General features: G+C 32.6%; 1 protein-coding gene and 2 non-coding genes across 3 annotated transcripts; all 3 read left to right on the top strand.

Annotated features, from left to right (window-relative positions):
• Nucleotides 1–565: 565 nt before the first annotated feature.
• LOC112416852 (small nucleolar RNA Z157/R69/R10) lies at nucleotides 566–663 on the top strand. Its single transcript, XR_003007363.1, has one exon. It is a non-coding gene; the product is annotated as a small nucleolar RNA Z157/R69/R10 (small nucleolar RNA).
• Nucleotides 664–742: 79 nt separating this feature from the next.
• On the top strand, nucleotides 743–829 carry LOC112416857 (small nucleolar RNA R11/Z151). The gene has a single exon (XR_003007368.1). It is a non-coding gene; the product is annotated as a small nucleolar RNA R11/Z151 (small nucleolar RNA).
• Nucleotides 830–3,974: 3,145 nt separating this feature from the next.
• LOC25499932 (ankyrin repeat-containing protein BDA1) lies at nucleotides 3,975–6,182 on the top strand. The gene is made up of 2 exons (XM_024769538.2): nucleotides 3,975–4,634; nucleotides 5,402–6,182. Exons 1-2 carry the CDS (start codon nucleotides 4,026–4,028, stop codon nucleotides 5,987–5,989), a joined length of 1,197 nt encoding a protein of 398 aa, XP_024625306.1. The 5' UTR covers nucleotides 3,975–4,025; the 3' UTR covers nucleotides 5,990–6,182.
• Nucleotides 6,183–12,315: the final 6,133 nt, after the last annotated feature.

The following is a 12,315-nucleotide window of genomic DNA, read 5'->3' as shown; positions in this document are numbered from 1 at the left end:
CTAAATAGGTGCACTAGAAACTCATAGAGTGAGAAAAGTAATAGTAAAAAATAAATACATAAATGATACTTGTTATATGGGCCTCCAATTTTCAGCTTAATATCTAGCCCACTCTTTGCTACTCCGCCCACTCATCATAAACCTTAATTTGGTGATCTTCCCTTCACTGCGCCGCCTATATATCCAAACCTTCACTGCTATTACATTCAAGAGTTTCTCAATATTTTTGATGGTTTTTTCTTCTTCATTTTAATCGCTATGTTAATAATTGCTGAGATTGATTTTCAACATTCCTTATCTTTGCTTGAATAGGGAGAACTATTGTTTTTTGTTGTACCTACTTGCCAAAGCCATGAGAAAAAACTAACCTCACTATCTTACAACACCTCTTCAATCTCATAATGTGTTGTTTAACTTTCATCCAACCTTTGCTTGAATTGTATAAGCTCATTAAAAAGTTTATACAATTCTTGATGATGTTGGATGAATATTACACAACATTACATTGTTGAAGCTGATGTCTACGAGGTGAATCAAAAGTTCATAAGTTTTTTTTTTGTTGAATATTGTGCAGTGAAGATACAATATGTGGACTAGAGTTTCTGATCTGGGAATCTTCACCCAGAAATTGATTATCAAACCCTTGGCTGTCTGAGCACGCATAGTTCATATTTACATTTTTTTTTTTTTTAGATTATCATATTTACATTGTATTTTTTTTAGATTAGTGTTATTTTTTGTATGGCTTATGATGATAATTTACTTATCTTAGCGGATTTCAGTGAGATTTTTTTTATCAATGATCTGATTGTTACACACACTGAGGCCATTTCTTTATTATTATTTGCTCTTGAAAACGCCTCATACATTATCATTCTGTTATTTTTAAATCTAGTTTAGATTTGAAAAATTGCTTAGGTTATTTAACATTCTTGTTTTTTTTTCTTTCTTGCTTGCATTTTATTCAGTTTAATCAATTGTTTTGTCACATCATCCGGTATTTCATTTCTTTAATTCTGAAGCTGATTACCAAGCTTCTGAAATCTTGTGATGAAGTTTGGTTGATGTGACACAACATTGATTAAGCAAGAGAATTCGATAGATACATTTCATTTTTTTCCTTCCCATTTGTCATATCTGTAGATCCTGTTTTGCTTTTTTTTATTTTTTTTTATTTTTATAATTTATTTTAAATATTGTTGGTCTTTTGTTATCACATTAATTTGTTTAGATAGAATTTAGGGCATAGAATATGACACTTAATTGGCAATTAAATGTGACTAAAATTTGATTTGAACCCATCTAAGGGTTTTCACATTATGTATGCATTATTGTGATCTTAAACTATTTAAAACTCGCACTTAGGTAGTTGAGGTTCCTTGCATATCAACTAGTTAACTGTGAGTTTGGACTGTTTCTGCTGTGGATAAATCCACTAGCAGTAAGTTATCTAACAAAGAAAATGAAAGATTGATTTAAGAAGTTGTGCTTTCTGCATTATTCGCTCCAGGGCTCTACCTTTCGAAACAAGTCAAGCATGTTAATAACAATTGTAATTTTAAAGAAATTAGTAAATTTATCAGAATTAAAATGTTCATGAGAAGCATATGCTACTATAATGAACAGAGATAAGTTGAAAGGTGCAGGGCTGTTAAGATGTGGGAAGATATTGAGAGAAAAAAATTCATTTAACTAAAGAATATAATAAAGTCATCCTTTGTTCTGTTTATAAGTGGTGCTGGAGTTCACAAAGACATTATACTATGAAGATAATGATAAAATTTGGACCTATATGTTTTTTTTTTTTTTGACATAAACCAAGCTTTTGCATTAAAAAGAGGGCAAATCGTTACAGGAGACTGATAAACACCTATCAGGAATACATCCATTCCACATCTTACAACCTGCAACTTTTGATGATTGAACAAGGCTATGAGCCACTTTGTTACAATCTCTGCTAATGCTACAAACAGAAACACCATACAGTCTCGTCACCACCATTTCAGCATCAGTTTCAATAATGACATTTGAGAACTGTTTTTCCAGCACCCATGCAAGGTACCATCTCACACCCATACATTCAGCCAGCAGCGGAGAAACGGGGATACCATCATATTTGGTTTCTGCAAACAAAGCCAAACCTGCAGAATTGCGAGCAATAAAGCCCCACCCTGTACTCCCGTCGCCGAAACCCCCTGCATCAACATTTACTTTAATTGTACCAATTGGGGGAGGCTGCCATCTAGGGACAACACGTACCTGACCCCTTTTTAGAGGCAGATTTGCAATCAAAAATTCCTCCACGAGTGCAGACACCTTCTGAGACACTAATAACGGATCAAAATCAACATTATTAAAGACTTTTTGATTTCTGTGCTTCCAAATCAGCCACAGGGAGGTTCCAAAAAGTTGTTTCACACGCACCTCCGGGACAGCCAACCACTTCTCCATCCAGCTTAATAAGTCTAACTGCTCCGGAACATTATCCCAAGAGGAGACGCAAACCAAACTGCCATAGCAGCAGGGCAACACATGAATAAATGGTCTCTTTTCTCAATTTCAACATGACCGAGAGGACAATTCATGTCCAGAATGTACCTTTCTTACCCAAATTGCTCCTTGTAGGCAAGATGTCCTTCGCAAGACGCCATAAGAAGTTCTGCACACTACTGGGAGCCGAAGCACTTCTATATGTTTACCTACAATGCAATACAATACAATCCAATCTATTAGTAGTATTTTCTAGTACTGATTTTTGTTTTATTTGAGCTTTCTCACATCTCAAACTACACAAATGTACAAAAGTAAAGTGTATACCTGAGGACTTAGGCCTGAAGTCTTTCTTTCAATGACCTGATCTATGTTATATTCATTACATAATTACATTGACTCCGGATCTATTGAAAACAAATCCATTCATTGGGACTTATTGAGAGATGTTTAAAATTGAATTAAAGAACGATGTCACAAATGGAAATAGACAGCTTGGGGTGGTTATGTGTGTTTAAAGGTTCAAAGGCAATGCTTGCTGATTGCAGTAAGCATTAGACACAGCCCACACTAACATTGTATGAGATCATGAAACTGAATGGTGGATATACGATATTTGTTTGATAAAAACTGGCATACTTACCATTGTGCTGAAAAAAATACAATTTACCAACGAGTCGGTGAATTGTCCTTTGTTTGATTTGGAAGGAGAAACCTCTTGTCACCTATTCTGGTTTTGTGAGGTGACAAGGAAGGTGTTGAACTTGGTAATGGAGGTGTTTGGATTTCTCGTTTATAACTCCTCTGAATTTGTTTGTGCACTTGTAATGTTGGAGTAGTGAAGCATCTAATGAAAAGTTGCGGAAAAGTTATTGGAATGTGCGAAACCTTATAATTTAAAAAATGAGGGGTTAAGGAGGTGGCAGATTTGGTGGATGAAACGAAGGTTTTATCTTGACATTGGTTTTTGGCGAGACTGAAAGTTCCAACGTGTCTTTATTACGAGTGATCTCTTTGTCCTTGTTTGTTGAAGTTTTTGTGTTGTTTTTATGGTGTGGTAGCAAATTGAATAGATTTATCTTTATATGATATGATACGATATGATACAATAGTTACATTTTTATTTCCATTTATTTAAGTGATTTAAGAAAGAGACCAAAGATGTGAAATCACTATTCTTTTCACTAAGAATAAATTACTTTGCCCAAGGCGCAGAAATCAGAGACATGGCATATGAATAGATACACCAAGACAATCAAATACAGTTTTCTAATGATATACGTACAAAATTATTATTTTAAAATCCTAGGGTATTGAATTGTTAACTGGTAGTATAGTATAGTATAGTATAGTATAGTATTTGTTGTGTTTCGTACAAAAAATATATTGTTTTAAACACCCGGGTCCTTGTTTAATACAGTTGTAATGAAGATTTTATATTGTGAGAGGTAGGTATGATCCAAAAGAAACTAAAGGAATTGTGACTTGCAATAATAGCTAGAGATTTTTCATGCAGAAAAGTTGCAACTTCAAACATGAGCACAACCAATCTTGATAAACTGAAAGTTGCAGCTGAAGCGGGTAATATAGACATCCTTTATGCAGTAATTCAAATTGATTCATCCATTCTAGAGATTATAGATTCGAATCAGTTTGTTGAAACTCCTTTGCATATCGCCGCATCTAGGGGGCATCTTCGGTTTGCCATCGAGGTTATGAATTTGAAACCTTCATTTGCTTGGAAGCTAAATCCGCAAGGATTCTGCCCCATTCATCTCGCTATGCAAAATGACCAAAAGAGGATGGTTTCTCGCTTTGTTGACATTAATAAAGACCTTGTTCGAGTTCAAGGGAGAGAAGGCTTAACTCCTCTTCATTTTGCAAGTCAAATTGGTGAGGTTGAACTTTTAGCTAAATTACTTTTTGCTTGTCCGAATTCCATTCAAGATGTGACTGTGGGGGGTGAAACTGCACTGCATATTGCGGTGAAAAATAAAAACTTTGAGGCTCTTCATCTCCTTGTTTGCTTTCTTAGGAAAAATATCGAAAGAGGTGCTAGAGAGTTTGAATATAACATACTAAATCACAAGGATGAGGATGACAACACCATTTTGCACATTTCCGCGCTATGTATCGAGCCACAGGTAACCTCCTGTCGTATATTTAGAAGTTTCTCTTACGAGTAAATTATATTCGAGCATATTTAAACTTCACCTCTTAAGTTATAAGGTCAAACTCACCGAATTGACAACTCAAGATTTATATTGCTCGGAATTCTATGCATTTATGTAGTCAGCACGAGCAAGATTGAGGAACCAAGATTTCGATATTTAAAAAATAAAATCTGTATGTTTCTTGCAATGTTCACTCTTAATCGTAAGAATAGCGATGTGCGAACCGTATAAATGCATAGAATTTCATCTGTGTGCAATCCAAATCCAACAACTCATGGACTAGTTAACTATGTAGTGGTTGCTATCTCATGTTCCCTTTCATATTATTTCTTTGTCGTCCTCTTAATAAAAAATAGATAACAAATCATAAAACATATCTCATCTTGTAAATGATATAACATGTTTTTTAATTGTTGTAATTTTATCGAGAAAACATGAAAGACAAGACACGCATATATCTATATAAAGGACATAGGTTGCACAATTTTGAATTGTTGTTATGATGAGAACCTTTATATTGCAAGAAAATGTGTTCGATGCGGTCAAAATTGTGATTGCAATGTCGTTGCGGTGACCTCTAAGTCCTTTGTATTGAGGTCACAACTGCGGTTGCAGGCCGCAATCTAATTAAACCATGATAGGTAGTTTGAATCCAGTTCACTACTTGTGAATATTTTAGTTGCTAATATGAATGATCTTTAACAATTGTATCGTTCATGAATTACTATGTAGCACAGGCGCTTCGATTGTTGGTAAGTACTGGGATAAATTTGAAGGCGAAGAATTTGGAGAACAAAACAGCATTAGACATTGCCGCCACTCTAGAGAACAAGAGTATCTTATTTAGTGCTGGATCAAAACCTAGCTTAGAAGTCATGGATGCTCCCACACTTGCACATAAACTAAGATCAAAGACCACTATTGTGGATAAAATGTTGATTTACATACGTCGCATTGAAAGAAATATATCGGAGAAGCAACGCAACACTTGGTTGATAATTGCGACTCTTGTTGCAACAGCCACCTATCAATCAACGCTAACTCCCGTTGGTGGTGTTTATCAGGTTAGTACTAGTGACAATAATGTGAACAACACTTCCTTCAATTCTACAATTTCTACCCCAAAAAATGTTGGGAAATCGGTCTTGTCAAAAGTTGATTTCTTTTTGTTTTCATATATGAATATGATTTCATTTTTCCTATCAACTATAGCAATACTAATTCTGACCCCAAGAGGGAGGGTAGGCTCTCTAGTCGTGGCCGGTCCAGTGGTTTGGTTTATCTTGTTATACCTTCTCTCTATGGAGGATAACCCCTACACATGACAATGTTATGATGTTTAATTTAATTTTCTTTTTTAGTATTGTTGCAACAGGGATTTGCTGCATTATTTTAGTGTACTATAGATTTTTGGCTTCTGCACAATAGTAACCTATTGAATAGACCATAGATAAAACATTGTTGCAATATGAGAAACACCCATCAAGGTTGTGGGATAGATGGTACAATTGCTAATCAAATCTGCCACTCGAACTACCGCTGGTGGAACTCAGAAACAACGATATCGCAACATTAATTTGCAGTCATTGTTATCATTGTTTCTTTTCAACAACCGTAGCATATTGTGAGTCTGTATATTAATTATTATCTTAATCATATTTGTATTTATTGAATGTATGTGTATTAAATTATTAATTGTTGTTTAGAAGAAAAATATTACTCAACATGATGTGTGATGGTTTTTTTGAAAGACTAATTCTAGCTCTGGTCCTTTAACTAAGAAACAAAGACCAATGTGTGTTGGAATTTCTTTTATACTCCACCATATATGTTTTAATTAATAAAGAGTTTGGGTATGATTGTATTTAAATTATTAAAGTTATTTTTTAAAATGAATGAGCTACTTACCATATGAAACACCGTTTCATTTTATTTTTTAAATGCTGAGAATGTGTTCCTCTTTTCCCATACCGGTTGCCTCGACGTCAATTTTCACAATACTTAAACTCTTAAAAATCTGTGCAATGGATCTTTATAGTATAACTGAGCTCAACTTATTGTAGATGGATTCACAACATCTACTTCTGATATGGACTATACTGCATATTAAGAACAATGAAGCAGTCGAGGAAATCAACGATGAAGATGAAACTGAAAGAAAAGCTCTAACTCAGAGAATTGAGATAGAAGATTCATTGATAACCTGTATGAATGAGTTATTACACATGCTTGTCCTTATATACTTGCGGAGAAACAATCACAAATTAAGAGGGATTAAAATACTAGCTAACTAATTCGGTTTCCTCACTAACTGATTCTGTTACATCACTAACTAGGTCCCATCTAATCGTGATGAGTTGAAATGTTGAGCTCGATCTGATAACTTAAACATCCCCCACAAGATGAAGCTTGGTAAATGTATATCAAGTTCAGCTTGGAAGCTAGATTGGTGAAAGGTTTAGGGTACAAGGCTTTAGTAAAGAAATCATCCTCCTATTCTTGTTAAGAAATAAGTAGAAGAAGAAGAAGAGCATCGGATTGAGCCCTCGTTGTAACAGTACAATGTACGAACCACTGTATTTCGTAGGCAGCAGATGCAAGTGCACAATGATCAGCTTCACTAGAGGATCGGGACATTGTGTTTTTTTTTCTTAGTACACTAAGAAATGAAAGAAGATCTAAGGAAGAAACATAATCTAACAATGGAGCGTAGAGTGTCGATACAACCGGCTAATCAGCATCAAAAAACCCTGATATACTTAATGGAGAAGATTTGGAGAAGAACAAACACTTGCCTGAGTAGCATTTAAGGTATCGGAGAACACGAGTAGCAGCATGGAAGTTTACTTTTGAAGGTGGAACAAGAAATTTACTTAATTGTCGAACCACAAAATGATATCATGTTGGGTTGTCATGAGGCACAACAAGCATCCAACGAGGCGTCTATAAGATGGGATGTCTTCATTAGGTTTACTCTTATCATGATAGAGTTTAACAAATGCATCCATATGGGTAGAGAGCGGATTTAAGCCAAGTAATGAATTGGAAACAAGATCAATGCAAATGGAAATTCCTAAATGAGAATATGTAACTTCCAATCCAAGGAAGTACTTCAAAACCCCAATTCCTTGATGCGAAACTTGGTGTCCAAAACAGACTTGATTTGAGAAAGTTTTGTCATGGAATTCCCTGCCAATACGACATCATCTACATAGGCAAGGAGTGTTGTGAAGGAATCATTGGCGAACTTGGTAAACGATGAATGGTCAAAATTAGCTTGTTAGTAGCCTTGCTGTAATAAGAGAAGTGTAAGATTTTCACACATTTTCGAATAGCCGATTTAAGGCATTTAAGGACTTCAAAAGCTTCCATACTTTATTAGGTTGTGTGGTAGTCACTCTTTGAGGGATGATCATATATACATCTTGTAAATTTCCATCCATTGGAGGACATAGCAAAGAAACAAAGATGTCACGTTCATTTAGGATTTGTAACAACATAAATATCAATTGACAACACTGATGTTTTAGAGTGATGTACTTGAACTTTACCTGTGTCTAATTATTTCAATGGAGCCACTTGAAGTTCACCTTTTGGATTTTCAAAGTTCCATCACTCAGTACTGTGACAACTTCATGGGCGTTGGGGTTTGGATTGAGTTCACTTTGCTATTCAACTTTTGGTTACTGTTACCTCTATTAGTGTCTACATCGCAACCATTTTTGGTTTCTCAAGTCTAGTATTGCTATGGATTTGCACAAGAATGTGAAATGGTATCAAGGTACATTGTGACAACCAAGGTGCATTCAACAAAGTATGTTCATAAATATTTCTCCCTTGAATCACCTTGGTGGTGTTCTCTCTATTATGGATATCAATGATTCATGGCTAGGCTTATTTCAATTATGCACCCTTCAGTATAGGGTGTTACAAGCCATTGGGGGCATTGAAGTTTGTCCAAGCTTCTTCGTATTCCATTTGCTTAGACTTTGTTTGGGAGTTTGGAGGAGAGAGTTTTGGAGGTATGAGATTAGACGGAAAAAATAGAGAAATCTTTTGTAAAAATTTAGAGAGTGGTCTCGTGGGAAGTGTTAAAATAATACTTATGATTAATATATTATAAACTTTGAAAGTAATGTAAAAAAAATATTTGAAAGTATTATAACAAGATAGATTGGATTTGATAAAATTACTCAAACCTCCCAAAACCTTCAAACTCCTCTTTTAATACAATTTTTTGATTCCCCCAAATCATGGGGTATTTGTATTATGAAGAAAGCTAAACCCTTCAAATTCCTTCATTCTCATATCTCTTCATTTTTTCTACTTCTTTCATCCTTTATTTACAAACTCTTCCCTCATCTCCCCCTCAAAATTCTCAAACAGAGCCCTGGTGTTTTCTCATGTGAACCAAGTTGACAATGACGGCGATCTTGATGACTCTCACACAAACTAAAATATGTTATCCGAGGTGGGGCAAACATTCATATCTGATCAGTTTCAAATTTTCTATGTCCATTTTGAAGACTGTGATTCGATCAAGATTTCAGCATATTGGTCCTCTCAAATCAAGTAATGGGATCCATAAAAATTTATCCCATAGACATTTTTACAAAACCTTGAGGACAAGGTTGATCTCGAAGGGGTAGATGATAGGATTCATGATAATAATAAAATAATGATTAAGATAGTTTATTATATAAGGGTATTTTATGTATATTATATTAATTAGTTACCAAGTAGTTATTATGTAAGTAGATTTTGTATAATCGTTATAATTATCTTATTGTTTACATAAGGACCGTATTGTCTATTATGAATGTGAATGAAAATATAATCAATTTCTCATTCTTTTATCCCTAGTTCCTCCATCTAAATTTTGGAGTTTGATCCTATTCGAATTCGACCGTGTCACTTTGGGAAAAAATTCTCAAATTGTTATTCGTTTTATCGTACCAATAAAATATTAATGTTGTTTTTTCTAGTATATCTTCAACTATTTATTACTCTTTTCTTTCAATTTTTTAATTTATATTTCTTATATAATTTATTAAGTATAATTTTGTAAGACAACTGACAATTTCATTTTCATACAAAATTAATTACATTTCTTAATATTTGTAAAATGGTCAAAACAACTTTTAATTTGAGACGCTACTATTTATAACTCTATCTTTTTCCAATTTTTACAACTTAGCTTTTCCATATCCTAAAAAATTATTTGGTTAAAAATAAACTGTGGAAAATTAGGTATTTTCAATTCGATGAGAATAAAAGATTTTCATCTTCCATTATAAGAATGATCAAGAATGTAAAAAAAAGTATATGTTAATTTTATTCTAAAAATAAATAATTCGTAACATAATCTTTGTAAACTTATGCCAAACAAATATTTTAGGCTTAAACATCGTTTGGTCCCTTAACTTATTTTTTGTTTTAATTTTGGTCCCCTAACTATAAAGTGTCTCAATTTGGTCCCATAAGTCTTCCTCCGTTAGTTTTTTAATGTCTAAATTTTTTGATATGATTTTAACTATTTGATTGCATGTCCATTGTATTTAATAGTGAACCGTCAGCACCTAATTTTTTTTCCACTTTTCATCATCTTCTCTCTTCTCCTTCCTCATATCTTCATCTTTTTCATCATCTTCAACATCAGCTTCATCAATCTTTATACAAAATTCAAAAAATTCCAGAAATCATCAACAACAATCAATAATAAAACTATCATCATCATCTCTAAGGGTGTGCAAATTTTTAGTTCGCTTCAGTTTATATAACCACATCTTCTTTGCTTGAGAAAAGTACCAAGATTCAATTTCTTAACAAGGAATTTACTCACTTCATCAAAGAATCTCAACGAGGATTCAATTTAATTTTAACAATAGATTAATTGATAACTTAACCCCTCTTTTAAAAGAACATGTAAAATCATCAAAATTATAATTCTTCTACGCAAATCAATAGTTAAAAAGGTAAAGATACAAACCCTATATTATTACTTTAGAGAATAAGCGAAAATCCTTATTCTAGAATCCATTACAAGGAAAATTGATGGAGAAATATAACATATACTTGCTATATGTCATTGATTACAAAGAAGAAGAATAAAAAGTTAACGATTTATGTTTTTGGGTTGAACGATATGGACAAAGGGAACAATATTTTTGAGCTTTGAAAATTTGGGATTTTGTTTTAGAAAGAAAAATTGAAGCTTTCGGTATTAGTTGAAGGTAAAACTGGAATGTGTGTGTTTGTAGAGTTCGATTTGAGTTTAGACAGAAAAGATGTCGAACATTTTTCTGGGTTTATATGAATATATGATATGATGTTGATGATGATGAAGAGAAGAAAAAGGAAGAAGATGAAGAAAAGGGGAAAATGATTAGGTATTGTTGGTTCATGGTAAGATATAATAAAGCTCCGTCATCCAACTTATTTTCCTTTTTTTTTTTCCACAATCAAAGGGTTAAAATTTAAATCTAATAAGGTCTATGATAGACCACATACAATATTGATCCACTGTAGATATTTAGAGTTAAAAACTAACCAAGAGGACCAATATGGGTAACGGCTGTATACTTAGGGGACCAAATTGAAACAGTTTAAAGTTAGGGGACCAAATTGAAATCTAATAATAAGTTAAGGGACTAAAGTGTATTAAGCCAATATTTTAAGTTTGCATTTCTTATTTTTTTAACCTTTAAACAAAATGTAAGATACTTTTTATACATTATTATGTAAATTTCGATGTGCAAAACTGCTCTTAATTTTGGGGTTATTTTTATGCCGGGCTTGAATATTGAGTTAGAAAATAATAATAATAATAATAATATACAGCGTGACAATTTATATAACTAATTTTTTTTTTTTTTTTTTTGTGATGAAACTAAATCTCTTTCTCTATAGGGTTTTGATTTTTGTGTTTAAAAGAAGATTTGAGGTGAATATAACATTAATTCATGATATTTGGAGATATATTTGTGTAGAATTTTTTTTGATTCAATGAAGATTCAAAGGAAGAAGATGAAGATGATGAACATCTTCATCATATTTCTGGATTTGTTTCATTTTTAATAAAAATATATTTTAAAAAATAAAATTATGTATTTTTTTAATAAAAGAAATGAGAAAAATGATGTATATGTGCTTTTATAAACAGAAAAAAATAAAGATAAAGGACCCAAGTGTAACAAATAAATAAGATAAAGGACCTCTAATGTAATCATGTCTATAATTAAATAAATTAAAAGTATTAAAAGTTACCTTATGATTATAATTGATTCTTTTTTTAGAAAAAAATTGACTCATTTGTGATATTTAATGTTGCCAATGTATATTACATTTTGATTGATTGATATCATGAGAGGGTAAATACCCTCTAAACAAGAGAGGGTAATCTAAAAAAAAACCAAATATATCCTAAAATAAACCACTTAAAATTCAACTTAGTTTTAGCTCTAACCAACAAAATCAATTCATTTAGATCAATTCTTGCCTTGCTGGAACCAAACACACTTAAGCATTCTTACACTTAACCATTCTGAAAGACTATTTTTCACAAAATTTGTTATAATTTTTTTTCTTCTTCAAATAACTTAATAACTATAAATTCAATATATACATATATATATATATATATATATATATA

The sequence above is a fragment of the Medicago truncatula genome, chromosome 7 (assembly GCF_003473485.1).
Source record: "Medicago truncatula cultivar Jemalong A17 chromosome 7, MtrunA17r5.0-ANR, whole genome shotgun sequence".
NCBI lineage: Eukaryota > Viridiplantae > Streptophyta > Magnoliopsida > Fabales > Fabaceae > Medicago > Medicago truncatula.
This window is presented reverse-complemented; position numbering and strand designations above follow the sequence as displayed.